Here is a 21,597-nt window from a genome sequence, read left to right as displayed (position 1 = left end):
CCCCCCAATATAATAAAACTCTAATTTTTTGCTCTTCGGACATTATGATAAAATATAAAAAAAGTTAAGCAAACAAATATTTCGGAAGACCTGGAGGATCTTGAATGGATTTTTAACGAAACAATGAAACACCTTAAATAAGCAAAAAATCAATTCGAGGGCTCCAATAATTGAGGGTATAGCACATGCATGATATGCGCTGTATATGTGGCGCGTATTATGCATGCGCTATACCCTCAATTATTGGTGGGTCAGTAAAGTTCAAATCCATTAGTGGTGGGTCAGTAAAGTTTAAATATAGCGCATGTGTTGCACTTTAACGGGACAAACGTGTCGTTAAGGTATAGCGCATTCAACTCATGCGTTATATATAAATTGCTCATCAGTTGATTTTTTCACCTATTTTTGTATTTTGAGTTCAAAAAAGCAACACTTTGGTTCCGGACTCCTAGATCTGCACCATATATCTCCCACGGTACTTCTATATAAACAAATGTACTTAAGTTAGTACTAAGGCTACATTTAATATTTTAGTAAGTAGTACTATTTTTTAAGCATATCTAATTATGACTTAAAAATCTTCTTTTACAGTATTTCTTAAAGTTCGTACTTAACCGGATAATTAATGTCAAATAAATTACTATAGGGACTATAAAAGTCAAAACTAGAAGCAATGTGCCACTCATTTGGGCAGTGCACTAATTTTCTGTTTGAGGTAGTCTTCTTGTTCTTTATTTAAGTCCTGCTGAATTAATGATGCAACTATTTAGAAACTTAAACAGAATTCTTAAATGTTTTGGAACATGGGTTAATGACAAAAGAAAGTAATTTTGTTAAAACAATCTAAGAGTACTTGTTTGCACGTAAGGATTTACATTTCAAAACATATCTAAATAAGATATTTATTGTTCTTTGATACTTATAGATGTTTGATAGTCAACGATTTTCTTGCTAGGCAATTAGGAACTAAATAAAAATCCTCTCGAAAATAGCAACCATTTTCCTTCCATAAACTAATCTTCTTTTCCTGGTCAAATAATGAGAAAAAAGTTACAAGAATGACTATTTTCTTTTTGTACTAAGTAAGTTCTTTGAAAAAAAATGAGTTTTTTGTATACAGAAAATAGCAGTACAAGATATTCATTTCAATTATCTCTTCTTAATATGGTTATGAATATCTTAAGCTAGTACACTTATAGTAAAAAAATAACTCTTTTCTTATGGTAGCTCCTTAGGAGTATTTTGGATCTTAAAATTAATAAAAGCTTTGAATTTGATAGACAAAGTAGGAGTTATAGTTAGAGGTAAACTAGGTTAGAAAGAGATAATGATTATCTATTAGTCTCTTCTTTTCTTTTTGAAGTTGCCTGACTCCAATTGAATTAGCACATTTTCAGTGATTTTCCGTAATTTCCTCCAACCTTCCTTATTTTCCCTTTCTCTCTTATTTATCTTGTAGACATGGAATTTAAAATATTAAAGTAATTACTAATATTATATAAATATTAGTAGAAGAAAACCCCTAATTAACAACTACTTCAAAAGTTAATGCAGTTGGGTAAATTATAATTGTTACATATCGTTTCATAATGTATTGTATTGTATTGTACTGTATCGTTTGATGAATACAATGTTTGGATGGATTGTGTCGTTTTGCGGTCGTTTTATGGTATCATGCACCAGTAATATAATGAATAAACTTGCAATATTATAAAGAAAAATTATGAGATAGTATATAAAAAGATAGGGTAAATGATAAAATAAAATTATTTAATAATAATGAAGGGTGAGATTGAGAGAAAAACACAAGGAAACGACACGACCACACCAAATCGGTCGTTACATAAAGTGACACATTTCATCGTTACGTAACGACAGATTTAACGATACGATACAATAAAATTTAAGTAACAATCAAAACAAACATTGTATTTAAAGTAACAATACGATACGATACAACTGGTAACAACCATCCAAACAAGCTGTTAAGTTATGAATAAAACAATGAATTGAATTGTAAAGGATTTTGAAGACTGTTCAAAAATATAATTATGTTAAAAATTTCTTGAAAATCTCATACATAAAATAAGGTTCTCCATCTGTGAATCTGTCCGATCTTATGTGAAGATGCTTGACTGTTTTAAGAATTCTTTTTTTAAACTTATGGTAAAACATACCGAGGACATTTATGATATAAAACAATACTATTAAAAGTAAAAAAAAAATAAAGATGAAGTTATTTTAAAATATACGAACTTATCATTCATTTTAAGACAAATAAATAGAAAATGGTGTCAAATAAAATAATAGGTACTCCCCCGCAAAGTGCTAGCCATTATTAATTTGACATTAATAAATACAATATAAGAAGAAAAAAAAACGCTAAAGCCCAAAGTCAGAGAATACAAAAGCAGAAGTGAAACCAAGAAAAAAGAATCAAAATCAGCAGCAGCCAACTTCTCATAGAAATATACAAGATAGTTATTGGCATTGGGGTTGGTGGATATGCAGCAGAAGAAGAAAAGGTGGAGGAATTCAGTTCGAAAGGTGTTAAGTTGTGCCATTGCTGTAATAACTTTTGTGTCTCTGCTATCCGTACATGTTCATGTCCCTTCCTTTGATGTTACTAGCTTCCCTCACAACAAACTTCCTATGGTACTACAACAATCTTTCTACACTTTCTCTATTCTTCTTTATGTAATAAATGTTTCTTCAGCTTGTTTTTCCTCAGTTTTCTTGATCTTTGTTTTGACCATTTTTATTATTTCAATGTGTGTGTGTGTGTGTCTTATTAATATTTTACTTTTGATGTACATTGAAAAAATTGTGCATCCGTTTTGTCAATTTTGTTTCTTATTTCCATTTCACATTTTCCATCAAGCTACTGTATTCTTTTGGTGATTCTTGATATTAGAAAATACTTTCCAAAGTCTTTTGTTTGTTTTTTATATTTTTGGTTTGTTTAGGCGTTTTTGGCAATCTTGTGCATAAAACATCCTACATTCATGTAGGGTCCGGGAAGGGCCGCACTCCTAAGTTGTGACGTAGACAACCTACCCTAATGCAAGCATGAGTGGCTGCTTCCATGGCTCCAAGCCGTGATCTATAAGTCACATGGAGACAACTTTAGTGTTAGTTACAAGGCTCCCCTTTCTTGTTTAGACGTGTTTATTTATTGGGTTTATCCCATACCCCACTTGTGGGATTCCACGGGTCGCCGTCGATAGTTGTTATTTATTGGGCTTAAAACAGAGGTGAAGGATACAGAGATTAATGCGTATCGAGTTGTTATTATTGTCGTTTAGGATTGTTCAGTATGATTTTATTACTGATCTGTGGTGCCTAAATATTTGTAGCAGCATGAGTTGTCGTACCAAAGATTGAGCGGAGAGCGAAGCTGGATTGAAGAATTTGCTCCACCCCATTTCTCAAAAGCTCCTGTTACTGCTAGCAAGGTTGTATGTTCTTTCAAAGTATATTAAAGTTTTAATATCTCACTTTAAAAAAAAAAGATTTCTTTTCCTCTAAGTAAATTGAGAGTAGTTATATATCTTTCATGTTTTCACTCCTTTAGATTTGACAGTTGGATGGTGCAAATTGGAATTGGACCTTGGATAAGTTATGGAAACCGCCTCCAAATCGAGACTATGTTCGTTGTGTTGCACCAACTTCATCATATACTTGTAAGTCATTTCAGCTTTTTCCTATCAACAAATATTTCAAAATAGCTTTAGTCATCCTTGTAGCAAACATAAAATAGGATCATTCTGTTGCTTATCTTTCATAATAGTGCATTTAATCTCCAGCTCCTCCAGAATCTCGAGGCTACCTGCTCGTTCATACTAATGGTGGACTCAATCAGATGAGGGCCGGGGTCTGTATTTTTCTACTCCCTTAGATGTATCTTTTTTTGGAAATTTTTCCGCTAACAGTTTAGCCATACATGTGTTTATGCATAAGTTTGGTATGTCATTGTTTGAACTGAAAGCAGTTATTGTTGTTTTGTAGATATGTGACATGGTTGCTGTTGCTCGTATCATAAATGCTACTCTTGTAATCCCGGAGCTTGATAAGCGCTCACTTTGGAAGGACTCTAGGTCTGCAATGATACTTTTATTGTTCATGAGTGTCAACTTGCAAAGGAATAGTAGCATACTTTTCATCCTATTATGTTTAATCAGCAGAACTTGTGAATGTGTATACACTTACTCTTCTGCTCTTGAATTGCAGCAAATTCTCTGATGTGTTTGATGAAGACCATTTCATTAATTCTTTGGCAAATGATGTAAGGATTGTCAAAAAGCTACCAAAGGAACTTGCATCTGCAGCTAGAGCTGTTAAGCATTTCAGAAGTTGGTCTGGTGTAGATTACTATGAGAAGGAGATAGCTACCATGTGGGATGAATACCAGGTACATATCTTGCACTTTTTTCACACAAGGAAACCACAAAAAAGGAAAAAAACTTTATTATGGCTAATATATCCGAAATAATTTTGTAGGTAATTCGAGCAGCCAAGTCTGACTCAAGGCTGGCAAATAATAACCTGCCTCCTGATATTCAGAAGTTGCGCTGCCGTGCTTGCTATCAAGCCCTCCGATTTTCTCCCCAAATCGAAGCAATGGGAAAGGTGATCATGTTTGTTTATGCTTATTATTGTTTCTGTAATATCTCCACTGTTATATTGTCACAGTCTTTCATGTCATACACTCTTTTATTCGCAGTTGTTGGTAGATCGTATGCGAACCTATGGTCCATACATTGCTTTACATTTGCGCTATGAAAAAGACATGCTTGCCTTTAGTGGATGCACACATGATCTATCCCCAGAAGAAGCTGAAGAACTAAGGGCAATCAGGTAGGTTATTATGACACGAAGCTAACTCATGTTTGAAATTTAGAAGCATATGCTTGTAAGAAATGTCTTCTAGAAAGACAGAATGCACATGACTTAGACTATTTGAATTTAATAGCAAGTTGCTTTTATTTCATTATCGGAAACAACCGCTCTACTTTCACGAGGTAAGGGTAAGGTTTGCGTACGATCTACCCCTCCCAGACCACACTTTGTGGGATGACACTAAGTTTGTTGTTGTTGCTTTTATTTCATTGCCTTCATCATTTATAGGGAAAGCATCCCATGGTGGAAAGTGAAAGACATCGACCCTGTAGAACAAAGAGGCAAAGGCTATTGTCCATTATCTCCACGGGAGGTGGGGATGTTCCTTTCTGCTCTTGGGTTCACATCGAACACCCCGATTTACATTGCTGCAGGAGAGATATATGGGGGTGATTCCCATATGTCTGATCTACAGTCTCGCTATCCCTTATTAATGAACAAGGTTTGTTGTCTGCAAACTAACCTCAAATAGTTGTTTTATGTTTTTCTTATTTCTGTGATCATTATTTCTAAAAATTTAGGAGTCAATCACTGTGACAGTGGACGCCCATAAACTTATATTTTCTGACCTGCAAAGTCCTAAGATTGAAAGCTTTTATGAGCTACTAGATTAACCTCTAACACCAAATACCATCAATTAGCTTTAATATGAACACTTTCTTTTTGTCAAATATGTAAAATCAAACTACAGTTTAACGTTCTGTCACTAATATACATCGCTATGATATCCCTTAAGGTTTTCGTTGGTAGTTGTTTATTGAAAAAAAAACTGGTTCTGTTGCTGGTTGTTGATATCTGCTTTTGAAACCAAGTGTGAGATTCTATTTGGATCCAAAGAGAGAATGCAGTATAAGTGAGCAGGTATACTTACCTCAGCATATCCTGTTGAACATCTTTACTGAGCTAACTGATAGCTGTTTTGAGATATGGCTGATAGAAGTATTACCTTACAGCGAAATCATAATGTTGTAATTGTTGAGACAGACAGACAGCACTTTCAATGTGACTAGTAATGTTGCCAGCTTGGTAGTGTAGATTGATAGGTTGCGTGAGAAGCCAAACCTCCACTATGTTTCGAACCGTGTGCCACTAGACCTCGAGGATTTCTCGCTTATCAATAAAAAGGGAAAGTTCATCTATTGAACTGGTAGATTGTTCCATTTAGGAGTGGAAAAGTAAATTTGTCAAACCATATAGATTTACATGAGACTTGATGATTGAGCCGAGGGTCTACTGGAAACAACCTCTCTACCTTCATAAGGTAGGGGTAAGATTTGCGTACACATTCCCTCCCCAGATCCCATTTGTGGGATTTCACTTGGTGTTGTTGTTGAGACTTGATGATCGTGTCAAACTCTGTCAATATGGAAATTTCCATTAACTAAAGAAATGATATGAAAAGAAAAGTTAGATTCTTCTCAGCATTCACCTATCCTAGTAAAATCTACTCACTCTTCAAGACTAACTAATGGTTTACGTGACCCTTTTTCCCTTAATCAAAGGAAACGGATTTTGATGAAGTATTCCAAGATGTGTTCCTTTAACTTGAAAATGCATTTTTATTGTAAAGAACCCATCTCATTTCCTAATCCAATATCTTCCCCTTCATATCGACATTTACTGCCTGCTTAATTAAATGAACAATCTTTGTGTTTTGCAGGAAAAGTTGGCGTCTTATGATGAGCTTGAACCATTCAGCAAGCATGCATCTCAATTAGCTGCAATAGATTATATTGTGTCAGTTGAGAGTGACATATTCATTCCTTCGTACTCAGGGAATATGGCAAGAGCAGTTGAGGGACATCGTCGGTTTCTGGGGCACAGGAAAACAATATCTCCTGATAGGCAAGATTTTTTTTCCTGAACACGTTTTATCAATATCCTTTTCATGGAATACTCTGCTATCAAGATTCGAACTAGCTGCTAAATATTTTCATGGAATTGATCAGGAAAGCTCTCGTCCGGCTTGTCAACAAAGTTGACCAAGGTACAATGATAGAGGGGAAAAAACTGTCTGATCGCATTATTGAAGTTCACAGAACAAGGTATGTCAAAGTAAAATTTGTTATCCTAAGTGATGTTTAACTCATGACATGAATGCTCTTTTAGCCGTGGAAAATTTTAGTAATAAGATGTTTTTACAAGAATACTAGAATAGTAATAGTTACTGCTTGCTCTTATTCTTGTCCTATGTTTCTCGAGGCTGGTCATGTATTGTGGTGTATTTGACCAAAGGCCTGCAATAGGATTTTCATAGTCTGAAATTAGCCTTCCATTTTCACATTTATTTAAAGCCATAAAGGTATGTTATGTCAAGCTTTGTTTTGTTTGTATTGGGATTTGAATGACGGTCTGCCATTGGATGACCAAGATATTGCCTTTATGGATGCATAATCTTATCTTATTCTTCCTCTGCTTATAGTGGTTATATTGGTAATTTTTAACGATGAATCAATATAATATAACCTCAATAGTTTGTTGTTGGTTGCTCAGGCAAGGATCGCCTAGGAAGCGAAAAGGACCGATTTCAGGAAGGAAGGGAATGGATAGGTTCCGTTCAGAGGAGGCATTTTATGTAAATCCTTTACCAGATTGTTTATGTCAAAATGAGCCATCATACTCAAACAAGTCTCATGCTATCGTGTAAGATCATACTAGCATTGAAGCTCGACCAGGCATCAGCAATGCAGATGTATATATACAGACTTGGAGGTATAGATGATAAAAGAGTACATGATTTCTATTGAGATGAGACTTTCCATGCAGGGGAAGTTGATCAAATTGAATAAATAAGCAGTCATATATTATGTAGAGGGAGGGAGAAGCACAAGGGTGCACTTGTACATTGGAGCTTTTTCTTTTTCATTCTTGGACATTTTCAGTAAAAGAATAATATTGATTGAATCTTCCCTGCATGGTATATTGATGTTATAACTGACTCCATTGAGTACACCATGCACAAAATCCACTTTTACCTGACTACTGATACCCAGACTTGAGCAATTATTGCTGCTGCTTCTCTCTGTACTAAAGCAACAGAACTACAGATGTGGGTCTCAATGCATATTTGAAGCCAAGCCCCATAAGAGGTCACCTTGATATGAAACGTGATTGTAGTATTTAAACTCATGATCCTGCTATCGGAATTATGCACCAGTCCCTAGAACCTAAAACGAATTTGATAGATTCATTATTGATCGAAAAAGATTACTGCTGTTATTTCTAACGGTTTTGTCAAGGTAAGTTGGATTTCCTTTTCTGGTATAACAATATGTAAGTAATTGTTGCGTTTTATCGTCTTAATCTGTTGTATTTTTTACTATGTTATCCATTGGGGATTAGACGTTATATATGTTCTGCAACCACTGGAGGGTGAAGAACAGATATAGACCTGGTGCTGATGCACTTCATTTTGTTCATTCCTCCTGATAGATTTCAACTAATAGCAAAAATTTGTTTCTAAGTCTATCATAAAGCTTCTTTGTACAAAAAAGGTGCAGTGAAGTACGGGAGATCAGTAAACTTCCTTTCTGCAAGCTAGTTTGTAAATTGCTCATGACATCAAGACCGATTTGAACACACAAATTCGCAGATGTGATTTGATATGCGATGGAATAGTTTGGCTTCTTGTTGGGTTAAAACAGCATCGCCACGTTATGACTCAACACTGTATTATTACTAATATATAGAAGAGCGGGAGAAGCAGCTCAAGGTCGTCATGTGTGCTTGCTGCTAAAGGGTATTCTGGTCATTTCATACTGCTCCTAAATTTGGCTGAAAGCTAACGCGTGTGATCAATATGACAGCTGCCGCATTACTGATTTATCTGCGGTACTTCAGTATGACAGATAGGTCACTCTCTATCTCTATCGGTTCATCTTCTTTGTTTTTCTCTATCTGATTTGTATCTTTCACAGAAGAATTAAATAGGTAATTTCAAAGTGCAGAATTAAATTTGCTATGTTTTTTTCTCTCTTCGCTCAGAATTCCACAACCTTCTTCTTCGCTGTAAGAAATAATTGGTGTTTGGCTTGGATTTTTGTAGTTCCTTAGTTGCTAAATTGACATAATCACATGGTTGACAGTCACTGCTGATCTTCGCTCAGAATTCCTTTGGCTTCTGCTTCTTTCGTTGTAACAAAAAATTAGGGTTTTGTTTGGGGTTTTGCAGTTCAGTAGTTGCTCAATTGACATAATCTTATGGCTGAAAGGTTAGTTTATTGTTCTCTCTTTTTTCATTATATGTGACTATGATTGTTTTATTTTTGGGTTCTTGCTGATTTGTTGCTCGCAATTAAATTGTAATTTTATGTTAATTTTGTGAAATTCAAAAATAGCTAAAAAAGAAATTGGGATTTCCTTCGATTATCTAACGTTTAAGCTCTTTATTGCTTTGGTAGCGACTTTGCTATTCTGGAGATCATCCATTAATTGAAGTTCTCTGCACCTTCCTATTCAATATGGATTTTCCCAATAAGGAAAACTAACAAATACAGAGGATGACAATTGGTTGTCCATTGAGTTGAGATTATGGGTTCAAAATTTTAATATCAGTTGAAATTTTGGTGGTACTTTGGGCCACGCATAGGGGTTTAAACCAGCAATGTTCAATGTACTGATATGTAAACTTTCTTTATGGATAATCTAAAAATTAAGTCTTTCTTATGTATAAGAGGAAAGGATATTGATATGCTTCCTCTGAGATTTCTCTAACAAGCGAAGTTTTGTTTAGTTTATGAAAAGAGTAGTGAGAAAACTGAGATTTTAACAATTTGGAGGTCATTATGAGCTCATTGTATTTTTTTTTATTATTACCAAGTAATGTGAATATGAGCTCATTGTCTTTTTTGATAAAAAAAAAGTGAATTCTGAGCTAAGCTATATTCACTATTAGATTTGACAATCTATCCGGCCATAGAAACTGTGATGTTTAATTGTTAGCATGTAGGAAAGAACTCATATGGAGAAATTAAGTAAATACACACACACAGAGACTTGGTCATCTTTAATCTTTTGTGCACTCCCACAATTTTAGCGTATATTTAACTGGAAGTCTACAATGTTACCATCTTTCATTAAACTTTGTCAAGAACTAACTTAAAACATGAAGTCATGGAAAATCTTCATTTTTTTTTTTTGAGAAGGTAACATGAATGTTCATAGCTTATTTGTGGAACTGATTATAAAATTGTAATCCTAAGTGTATTAGCAGATAACTAATAAAGACTTCTATAGCAAATCTACTATAACTTGTTGCTATGCATCTCATTTGACTTCTAATTTTCTTGCATAGATTGTAGATATTGAACTAATTGATGGACTTCGATCAGTTCCTACAGTTACTTACATGAATTTTTTTAACCAAAAGTACAGAGTATACAAAAATAATGTACCTCTTCATCATCTCTGTTCTCACTTCTCTCATACCTTAAAGAGAAGGGAGATAAAGGTTGAAGATTTATTAAAAAGGTGGAAACGAAAGTAGAAAGCACTAATGAAACTATGTGAAAATAAGATCTGCCCTAAGCTTAGTCGCCCATAGTCTTCAAGATTGAGCATTACCAAAGACTGAAATTACCAAAGCAGTTCATAGAAACCATGCAATTACCAAAGCAGTTCATAGAAACCATACATGATAGTTCAAGTGACAAACTGCATTCCAGTTACCATGAACCTTTTTTTGGAAATTCATATTCCTCTTGCATCATAAGAACAATGGATACATCAGGAATTGTTGTCACCTTTTTATTGCATATTTGAACTTGGAAGCATAGATATATTTAAACAACATGACTTTGGGTCACCCAAAAAATATTTTGAATATGCTATTTCAAAAGTGGTTATCAAAGTATTCAATCTCCATGTGAAATTAAATATAACTACATGTGTATCTTGGTGAGTGATTATAAACATAATTTGAATGGGCAAAATGTAGCTGTGATGACCCGGCTAGTCGTCTCATGAGTTACCGCTCCATTTTCCCCATTTCAGCTTCTTTACGCTTCGTTATCCGTGTTTTATGGGATCGAGATGATTAGTTCGAGTTCGGAGAGGATTTGGTACGAAATGAGACACTTAGTCTCTTTTAAGAAGGCTTAAGTTGGAAAAGTCAACCGAATGTTGACTTATGTGTTAGAGGGTTCAGATGTGAGTTCCGATGGTTCGGTTAGCTTTGGGAGGTGATTTGTGACTTAGGAGAGTGATCGGAAGTGGTTTTGGAGGTACAGTGTAGAATTAGGCTTGAATTGGCAAAGTTAGTATTTTGGCGAATTCCGGTTGATAGGTGAGATTTTGATCCGAGGGTCGAAATGGAATTCCGAGAGTTTCTGTAGCTTCGTTATGTCATTTTGGACTTGTCTGCAAAATTTGAGGTCATTCGGACGTGGTTTGGTTGGGTTTTTGATCAAAAATGGAATTTGGAAGTTCTTGAGATTCATAGGCTTGAATTCGATGTGATTTGATGATTTTGGTGTTAGTCGAGGTGTTTTGATGATTGGAACGAGGTTGAATAATGTTTAGGATGCATTGGTGCTTTTGGTTGAGGTCCCGGGGGCCTCGGGTGTGTTTCGAGTGAGTTTCGAGCGAGTACGGACACCCCGGAACTTAGAAAAATGGAGGGAGCAGCAGTTTTGGCGCGGACCGCGCTCCTTTTCACGCTGGGCGCGCTGGCCTAGTGTTGGACGCGTCAAAGTGGCCGCGGCCGCGGTCGTGAAGACTGCAGGTTGCTGGTCCTACTTCGGAAGCTCATATCTTTTGATCCACAAGGAATTTTGAGGTGATTCAAAAACGAAAGTTATAGCCCTTCGTGTCTAGTTTCCAGAAAGGTAAAGATATCGCAATTTGGACATTTTTACGAAAGGTATGGCTAAATACTAAAGGTAAATACTAAAGGTAAATACTAAAGCATGTCCCTGTAGAGCAAGACCTGCGCGGGCGCGGTCGTTTTCGCGCGGACCCCGCTGGTTTTGCGCGGACCGCGGTCATTTTTGTGTGGTCAGCGGTGTCGGAATCCGAGGGGTACTCTATAAATACGAGGTTTTGGGTTTTACTTGATATTTTGACCTAGAGAGCTCGGATTTTGGCGATTTTTCGAAGGTTTTTCAAGAAATTGGTCGGGGTAAGTGATTCTAACTCAGATTTGGTTAGAGTACAGGAATCTATCACTGAATTCATCATTTAATTCGTGATTGATGGAATTTGGGAAGAAAATTGTGGAACCTTTCAAAAATGTAAAATGATGATTTGAAGAACCAAATGGTATCGGAATTGGATAATTTTGGTATGGTTAGACTCATGAGGGTATGAGGATTCTGAAAATGTAAATTTTACCCGATTCCGAGACGTGGGCCCGGGGCTCGGGTTTTGCTAATTTCGAGATTTTTGATATTTTTTTCGAATGTTTTCGCTTGGGCTTTGTTCCCTTAGCATATTGTGACGTATTCGTTCTGATTTTGGATATATTCGACGCGCGTGGAGGCCAATTCAAGGGGCAAAGGCGTCATGAGCTAGAGAATTAGCTAGTTCGAGGTGAGTAATGGTTGTAAAGGATGTTCTGAGGGTTTGAAACCGTGGATTGCACATCTTAGTGCTATATTGAGGCAAGATACGCGCTGGATGATGAGCGTGGTGTTTTCACTAATGGGGATTGTGACTTGGTCCATCCCGATTGATGATTTTACCGAATATTTAACTGAAATTCATTTGTTACCATCATGATTTGGGCTGATTGCCATAATTGGGCTTCGTGCCAACTATTTGGACCCTTCGGGAATTTTTATCATTGATTCCTTACTGCTTGACTTATTATTTGAACTCAGTCCTGTTGATATCTACTGTTTTACAAACTCAGCCACTTTTACTCAGATTTGAAACTTAAATGATATTTCTACATCATGTTTTGGGCTGAGAACTACTGTTTTACTAATGCCCAAGGGGCTTATGATGATTTCTGGACTAAGTGAGGCCGAGGGCCATATGTGAGGATATGCTGAGTGATATGAGGCCGAGGGCCTGAGATACTATTTATGCCATGCGGTGGCTTGAGTGATGTGAGGATATGTTGAGTGATGATGCCACGAGGTGGCTTGATATAGCACTTGGGCCATAAGGGGCCCCTCCGGAGTCTGCACACCCACAGTGAGCGCGGGTACCCATGTGATTTGAAACAGTGGTAACAATGACACTGTTTGATGAAAGTTGGTCAGGTAACAATGGCTGACCATTATGCTGAGTGATTGTGAGGTCGCCCGCGGGGCTGATACTATACTGAGAGTGAGCCCGAGGGGCTGATACTATGCTGAGCGATTGATACTGTGCCCGAGGGGCGGATTTCTACTTGTTAATTACCTGTTAAATTACCTGTTTTACTTGTTTTAAAAAGGAATATCGTTTAATTTCTTCACTAATTTACTGCTTTAAGTGATTTTACTGCTTGATATGGAATTGCTTTGTGCCTTTACGTGTTTTCATACTTTCAGCCATTATTTGTAATTATTACTCACTGAGTCGGAGTACTCACATTACTCCCTGCACCATGTGTGCCGATTCGGGTATAGCATAGTCCGCACCTGAGCGCTGATTCCTTCCAGGCTAGGCAATGATTTGGAGTTACGAGGTAGCTGTTGACGTCCGCAGCCCCTTGACTCTCTTATCCTCTATCATTTATGTTTTCTTCAAACTGTTGTATCGGATTCCGTACTTTGTAGACCTATAGTAGATTCTGTAGTAGCTCATGACTTGTGACACCCCAGTTTGGGCTGTGTCGGAATGATTCCTGCTGTTATTATCGTTAAATTCCACAATTTATGAGCATTATATTATATGATATTACTGTTTATGATGATTAACTGTTTAAAAGAGGTGTTCCGTTTTGGTCTGGCTGGCCTTGTCTTCACGAGAGGCGCCATCACGACCGGGTTAGGGGATCGGGTCGTGACAAGTTGGTATCAGAGCCTAGGTTACTTAGGTCTCACGAGTCTTGAGCAGGTTTAGTAGAGTCTCACGGATCGGTACGGAGACATCTGTATTTATCCTCGAGAGGGTGCAGAACCTTTAGGAAAAATTTCATATTCTTGAAACTCTTATCGTGCTTCCTTGATTCAGCTTGAAAAGTAACTCTTGAAATTCCTTCCACGTGTTCGTATGCGCGTATGAGCGCTCAGTATCAGATATGCATAAACAACTTGTGATTCCCCGATCGAGGGGCGAGATGTGATCTCTATGAGTTGATGTTGGGCCGGTCTGTAGGACTTGAGGTCGGATCTTTGCCTATGGCTTGAGCACCGAGGTGTTGATTGTGTGAGCAAGTGTTTTGAACTTATATGTTCGGTATTTCCCCTATTGGTTTGAATGACGGCTGGATAGCTACGTGATGAGTATGTCAATACTGCGAGATGTATCTATATGACTCGGAAGTGGCGAGGAAGGTCTGCTGGATGATAGATGAACCATTAAGTGTTTGATTTCCATTGTAATTGGATGTGTATCCCCGAGTTATGGGCGCGTGAATAATCTTTTCATGTCTCCTATTTGGAGTGAAGTAAATTTCATGTTACGGTATGCATTTGGACTCAGAAAGATTAAGTGACTGTGTAATGTGTATGGCAGTGGAAGGTATACAAAATGTTAATTGGAGGCAAAACAGGTGGGTTATCTCCTGCGGAGTGTTCTAAGGTGGTGTGATCCTTATGTTGGCTATTAGAAGATCTCATTTACAAGTGAAGAATATGCAATGAAATCTAAATTGTGCTGCCTAGAGAGTGGGCTTAACTGTTATGTGAGTGAATACAAGAATTGCAGAAGAGTTAAAAATTCCAGATGATTTGTGTTTCCACAAGCTTATGAAGGAGTGAGTTCAATCTCACTATGGTATTACAGCAACAATAGAGTATGTGCGTTATGATTTATTGAGTGCATTTTGTTATATGGCTTTGATCCAAGTTGGGGAGTTTACTATTAATTAAGTTGATTGCACGGTTAAGAGCTATATTGTTCCAATCTGCCACAGAGATGCCTCGGTATTATTCGATCCCGGTTCCACCTATTCTTGTGTGTCCTCATATTTTGCTCATTATTTGGGGTACGCCCCGAGAGTTTCTTTCTTTACCTATTCATGTATCTACCCCGGTGGGAGATACTATTGTTGTGGACCGTGTGTACCAGTCATGTATTGTGATTATTGGGGGTCTGGAGACCCGAGTTGATTTATTGCTATTGAGCATGGTTGACTTTGATGTTATTTTGGGCATGGATTGGCTATTTCCGTGTCATGCTATTCTAGACTGTCATGCTAAGACAGTCACTTTGGCTATGCCGGGTGTACCGCGGATCGAGTGGCGTGGTCTGACTGATTATATCCCTAGTAGAGTGATCTCATTCTTGAAGGCCCAACGTATGGTTGGGAAGGGTTGCCTTTCATATCTAGCATTTGTGAGGGATGTTGGAGCTGAGACTCCTAGTATTGATTCTGTCCCAGTTGTGAGGGATTTTCCCGATATTTTTCCTGCAGGCCTGCCGGGCATGCCATCGGACAGGGATATTGATTTTGGTATTGACCTGGTGCCGGGCACTCAGCCCATTTCTATTCCGCCATATCGTATGGCACCAGCAGAGTTGAAGGAATTGAAAGAACAGCTTCAGGAACTCCTAGATAAGGGGTTCATTCGGCCTAGTGTGTCCCCTTGGGGTGCACCGGTTTTGTTTGTGAAGAAGAAGGATGGCACGATGAGAATGTGCATTGATTATAGGCAATTGAACAAAGTAACAATTAAGAACAAGTATCATTTGCCTCGCATTGATGATTTATTTGATCAGTTTCAGGGAGCGAGGGTGTTCTCCAAGATTGATCTCTGTTCGGGTTATCACCAGTTGAAGATCAGGGATTCAGATATTCTTAAGACTGCTTTCAGGACCAGATATGGTCATTATGAGTTTCTTGTTATGTCCTTCGGGCTAACCAATGCCCCAGCAGCATTCATGCATTTGATGAACAGTGTATTTCGGCCTTATCTGGATTCGCTCGTTATTATATTCATTGATGATATCCTGATGTACTCGCGTAGTTAGGAGGAGCACGCGGAGCTTTTGAGAGTTGTGTTACAGAGACTGAGGGAGGAGAAGCTTTATGCAAAATTCTCCAAGTGTGAGTTTTGGCTCAGTTCAGTGGCTTTCTTGGGGCACGTGGTGTCCAGCGAGGGTATACAGGTTGATTCGAAGAAGATAGAGGCGGTCCAGAGTTGGCCCAGACCATCCCCAGCCATAAAGATTCGTAGCTTTCTTGGGTTATCAGGCTATTATCGCCGGTTTATTCAGGGATTTTCCTCCATTGCATCGCCCTTGACCAAGTTGACTCAGAAGGGTGCTCCATTCGTATGGTCGGACGAGTGTGAGGAGAGCTTTCAGAAGCTCAAGACAGCCTTGACCACAGCTCCAGTGCTGGTTTTACCATCAGCTTCAGGTTCATATACTGTGTATTGTGATGCTTCAAGAGTTGGGATTGGTTGTGTGTTGATGAAGGAGGGAAGAGTTATTGCTTATGCTTCTCGGCAGTTGAAGCCCCATAAAAAGAACTACCCCGTTCATGATTTGGAGTTGGTTGCCATCGTTCACGCATTGAAGATTTGGAGGCATTACTTGTATGGCGTATCTTGTGAGGTGTTCACTGATCATCACAGTCTTCAACATTTGTTCAATCAAAAGGATCTTAATTTGAGGCAGTGGAGATGGTTGGAGTTGCTTAAGGATTATGATATCACTATATTGTACCATCCGCGAAAGGCCAATGTGGTGGCCAATGCTTTGAGCCGAAAGGCAGTGAGTATGGGGAGTTTGGCATATATTCCAATTGGGGAGAGACCTCTTGCGGTTGATGTTCAGTCCCTGGCCAATCGGTTCGTGAGGTTGGATATTTCGGAGCCTAGTCGGGTGTTGGCTTGTGTGGTTTCTCGGTCTTCTTTATATGATCGCATCAGAGAGTGCCAGTATGATGATCCGCATTTTCTTGTCCTTAGGGACAGAGTTCAGCATGATTATGCCAAAGATGTGACCGTCGGTGATGATGGTGTGTTGAGGATGCAGGGCCGGATATATGTGCCCAATGTGGATGGGCTTAGAGAGCTGATTTTGGAGGAGGCCCATAGCTCGCGGTATTCCATTTATCTGGGTGCCGCGAAGATGTATCAGGATTTGAGGCAGCACTATTGGTGAAGAAGAATGAAGAAAGATATTGTGGGATGTGTAGCTCGGTGTCTCAACTGTCAGCAGGTGAAATATGAGCATCAGAGACCGGGTGACTTATTTCAGCAGATGATTATTCCCGAGTGGAAGTGGGAGAGAATCACGATGGACTTTGTGGTTGGACTTCCTCGGACTTTGAAGAAGTTCGATGCTATTTGGATGATTGTGGATCGGCTGACCAAGTCTGCGCACTTCATTCCTGTGTGTACTACCTATTCTTTAGAGCGGTTGGCAGGGATTTATATTCGGGAGATTGTTCGGTTGCATGGCGTTCCTGTTTCCATCATCTCAGATGAGGTACTCAATTTACTTCGCAGTTCTGGAGAACCGTGCAGAGAGAGTTGGATACTCAGGTAGAGTTGAGCATAGCGTTTCATCCTCAGACGGACGGACAGTCCGAACGTACTATTCAAATATTGGAGGACATGTTGCGTGCTTGTGTTATTGACTTTGGAGGTTCATGGGATACGTTTCTACCACTTGCAGAGTTTGCTTACAACAACAGCTACCAGTCGAGTATTCAGATGGCTCCATATGAGGCTTTGTACGGGAGGCGGTGTAGATCTTCGGTTGGTTGGTTCGAGCCCGGCGAGGCTAGACTATTGGGGACAGATTTGGTTCAGGATGACTTAGAGAAGGTGAAGGTGATTCAGGAGAGGCTTCGTACAACGCAGTCACATCAGAAGAGTTATGCAGACCGGAAGGTTCGAGATGTGTCCTACATGGTCGGTGAGAAGGTCCTGCTGAAGGTTTCGCCCATGAAGGGTGTTATGAGATTTGGGAAGAAAGGCAAGTTGAGTCCTCGGTTCATTGGGCCTTTTGAGGTGCTTCGGAGGATTGATGAGGTGGTTTATGAGCATGCTTTACCACCCAGCCTGTCGAGTGTGCATCCGGTATTTCATGTTTCTATGCTCCAGAAGTATATTGGGAATCCGTCTCATGTTTTGGACTTCAGCACGGTTCAGTTGGATGACGATTTGACCTTTGATGTGGAGCCAGTAGCTATTTTGGGTCACCAGGTTCGGAAGTTGAGGTCAAAGGATATAGCTTTAGTGAAGGTGCAGTGGAGAGGTCGGCCCGTGGAGGAGGCCACCTGGGAGACCAAGCGGGAGATACGAAGCAGATATCCTCATCTGTTTGAGGCTTCAGGTATGTTTCTTGACTCGTTCAAGGACGAACGTTTGTTTAAGTTGGGGAGGATGTGACGACCCGGCAAGTCGTCTCATGAGTTACCGCTCCATTACCCCCATTTCAGCTTCTTTACGCTTCGTTATCCGTGTTTTATGGGATCGAAATGATTAGTTCGAGTTCGGAGAGGATTTCGGGTGAGTTTCGAGCGAGTACGGACACCCCGTAACTTAGAAAAATGGAGGGAGCAGCAGTTTTGGCGCGGACCGTGCTCCTTTTCGCGCTGGGCGCGCTGGCCTAGTGCTGGCCGCGTCAAAGTGGCCGCGGCCGCAGTCGTGAAGACTGCAGGTTGCTGGTCCTACTTAGGAAGCTCATATCTTTTGATCCACAAGGAATTGTGAGGTAATTCAAAAACGAAAGTTGTAGCCCTTCGTGTCTAGTTTCCAGAAAGGTAAAGATATCACAATTTGGACATCTGTGGCGAATGTTATGGCCAAAATATTAAAGCCTGTCCCTGTAGAGCAAGACCTACGCGGCCGCGGTCGTTTTCACGCGGACCCTGCTGGTTTTGCACGGACCGCGGTCATATTTGTGCTGTCAGCGGTGTCGGAATCTGAGGGATACTCTATAAATACGAGGTTTTGGATTTTATTTGATATTTTGACCTAGAGAGCTCGGATTTTGGCGATTTTTCGAAGGTTTTTCAAGAAATTGGTCGGGGTAAGTGATTCTAACTCAGATTTGGTTAGAGTATAGGAATCTATCACTGAATTCATCATTTAATTCGTGATTTGAGATGAAATTTAGGAAGAAAATTGTGGAACCTTTCAAAAATATAAAATGATGATTTGAAGGACCAAATTGTATCGGAATTGGATAATTTTGGTATGGTTAGACTCGTGAGGGTATGAGGATTCTGAAAATGTAAATTTTACCCGATTCCGAGACGTGGGCCCGGTGCTCGGGTTTTGCTAATTTCGAGATTTTTGATATTTTTTCGAATGTTTTCGCTTGGGCTTTGTTCCCTTAGCATATTGTGACGTATTCGTTCTGATTTTGGATAGATTCGATGCGCGTGGAGGCCAATTCAAGGGGAAAAGGTATCGTGAGCTAGAGAATTAGCCAGTTCGAGGTGAGTAATGGTTGTAAATGATGTTCTGAGGGTTTGAAACCCCGGATTGCACATCGTTGTGCTATAATTAGGCAAGATACGCGCTGGATGATGAGTGTAGGGTTTTCACTACTGGGGATTGTGACTTGGTCTATCCCGATTGATGATTTTACCGAATATTTGACTGAAATTCATTTGTTACCATCATGATTTGGGCTGATTGCCATAATTGGTCTTCGTGCCAACTATTTGGACCCTTCGGGGATTTTTATCACTGATTCCTTACTGTTTGACTTATTATTTGAACTCAGTCCTGCTGATATCTACTGTTTTACAAACTCAGCCACTTTTACTCAGATTTGAAACTTAAATGATATTTATACATCATGTTTTGGGCTGAGAACTACTGTTTTACTAATGCCCAAGGGGCTTATGATGATTTCTGGACTAAGTGAGGCCGAGGGCCATATGTGAGGATATGCTGAGTGATATGAGGCCGAGGGCCTGAGATACTATTTATGCCATGCGGTGGCTTGAGTGATGTGAGGATATGTTGAGTGATGATGCCACGAGGTGGCTTGATATAGCGCTTGGGCCGTAAGGGGCCCCTCCGGAGTCTGCACATCCACAGTAAGCGGGGGTACCCATGTGATTTGAAACAGTGGTAACAATGACATTGTTTGATGAAAGTTGGTCAGGTAACAATGGCTGACCATTATGCTGAGTGATTGTGAGGTAGCCCGAGGGGCTGATACTGTACTGAGAGTGAGCCCGAGGGGCTGATACTATGCTGAGCGATTGGTACTATGCCCAAGGGGCGGATTTCTACTTGTTAATTACTTGTTAAATTACCTATTTTACTTGTTTTAAAAAGGAATATCATTTGATTTCTTCACTGATTTACTGCTTTAAGTGATTTTACTGCTTGATATGGAATTGCTTTGTGCCTTTACGTGTTTTCATACTTTCAGCCATTATTTGTAATTATTACTCACTGAGTCGGAGTACTCACATTACTCCCTGCACCATGTGTGCAGATTCAGGTATAGCAGAGTCCGCACCTGAGCGCTGATTCCTTCCAGGCTAGGCAGTGATTTGGAGTTACGAGGTAGCTGTTGACGTCCGCAGCCCCTTGACTCTCTTATCCTCTATCATTTATGTTTTCTTCAAATTGTTGTATCGGATTTCGTACTTTGTAGACCTATAGTAGATTCTGTAGTAGCTCATGACTTGTGACACCCCGGTTTGGGTTGTGTCGGGATGGTTCCTGTTGTTATTGTTGTTAAATTCCGCAATTTATGAGCATTATATTATATGATATTACTGTTTATGATGATTAACTGTTTAAAAGAGGTGTTCCGTTTTGGTCTGGCTGGCCTTGTCTTCACAAGAGGCGCCATCACGACCGGGTTCGGGGATCGGGTCGTGACAGTAGCTTATCTTATAACACTATATATTTGACATGTTAGAAGAAAAGAGGATACTTTACAGCTATTCACCAAAATAAGTTTAACTAATTATCTCATTGTTCATTTTCCAAGCCATCACTGAAACAGTGAATCTATCTATGAAGCTCTATTTAGAATTTATTTATTTGCGTACTTTGTTGATGCAGTTGTGGAAGTGCATTATCTACTACGCTCTATGACGAACTATTGTTGTTCATGTGGTGGATTTTGTATCTCTCTTTTCAGTTGGTAATAAGTTTTGTTAAGGCCAATCAATACTTGGTAAAAAATAAAAAAAATGTAATAGTTTGTATTTTCTACATTTTGACCTTTTAACAGCTCTGTTTCACTGTTTGATTTATTAGTTCATAGTAATTCTTTGCGGCATTTGGCAGTAGCTGCTTAAAATGATTTTAAAGTTCTTATGAACCATCATATTGCCTTATCTTGAGCAAGTGCAAGTTGCTCTCCCTCTTAGTTTGTTCAAGCACTTTTGCCTACAAATTTTACTTATTGTTGGCACTAAATCACACTAGATTTAAATCTTTTTCAGGAAACCACACAGTTTTTTGTTTCATTAGAGGGGCACTTAATTTTCACTATCTGGGAAGAAGATAACATCATCTAGATTAAATGGCATCTCTTTTCCTTAAATTTTTCTTCGATCGCATTTGAAATCGCATAATACAAAATATTACATTTTTGGTATAATACATACACTACTTTTCGTATACTTCTCTTAAAAAATCCTATTTCTTTTTGGCATGAATGCTATCT

General features: G+C 38.9%; 1 protein-coding gene across 10 annotated transcripts; it reads left to right on the top strand.

The window, feature by feature from the left end:
* Nucleotides 1–2,405: 2,405 nt before the first annotated feature.
* Nucleotides 2,406–20,708, top strand: LOC107805611 (O-fucosyltransferase 7-like). 10 transcript variants are annotated; one of them, XR_012704025.1, is made up of 14 exons: nucleotides 2,406–2,655; nucleotides 3,357–3,455; nucleotides 3,584–3,683; nucleotides 3,807–3,874; nucleotides 4,009–4,097; nucleotides 4,231–4,411; nucleotides 4,501–4,629; nucleotides 4,724–4,857; nucleotides 5,128–5,341; nucleotides 6,560–6,744; nucleotides 6,849–6,944; nucleotides 7,393–8,829; nucleotides 9,071–9,110; nucleotides 20,410–20,708. XR_012704025.1 is itself a non-coding variant. In XM_016629675.2 (12 exons), exons 1-12 carry the CDS (start codon nucleotides 2,506–2,508, stop codon nucleotides 7,544–7,546), a joined length of 1,599 nt encoding a protein of 532 aa, XP_016485161.1. In that variant the 5' UTR covers nucleotides 2,406–2,505; the 3' UTR covers nucleotides 7,547–9,601. The 10 variants fall into 10 exon arrangements, 1 of the variants encoding a protein (XP_016485161.1); XR_012704020.1 differs by having other exon boundaries at nucleotides 8,945–9,110; XR_012704024.1 differs by lacking the exon at nucleotides 20,410–20,708 and adding an exon at nucleotides 9,300–9,601.
* The last annotated feature ends 889 nt before the right edge of the window (nucleotides 20,709–21,597 follow it).

Source organism: Nicotiana tabacum, chromosome 20 (assembly GCF_000715075.1).
Source record: "Nicotiana tabacum cultivar K326 chromosome 20, ASM71507v2, whole genome shotgun sequence".
Lineage (NCBI taxonomy): Eukaryota > Viridiplantae > Streptophyta > Magnoliopsida > Solanales > Solanaceae > Nicotiana > Nicotiana tabacum.
The sequence above is the reverse complement of the archived record's forward strand: the minus strand, read 5'-3'. Positions and strand labels throughout refer to the sequence as shown.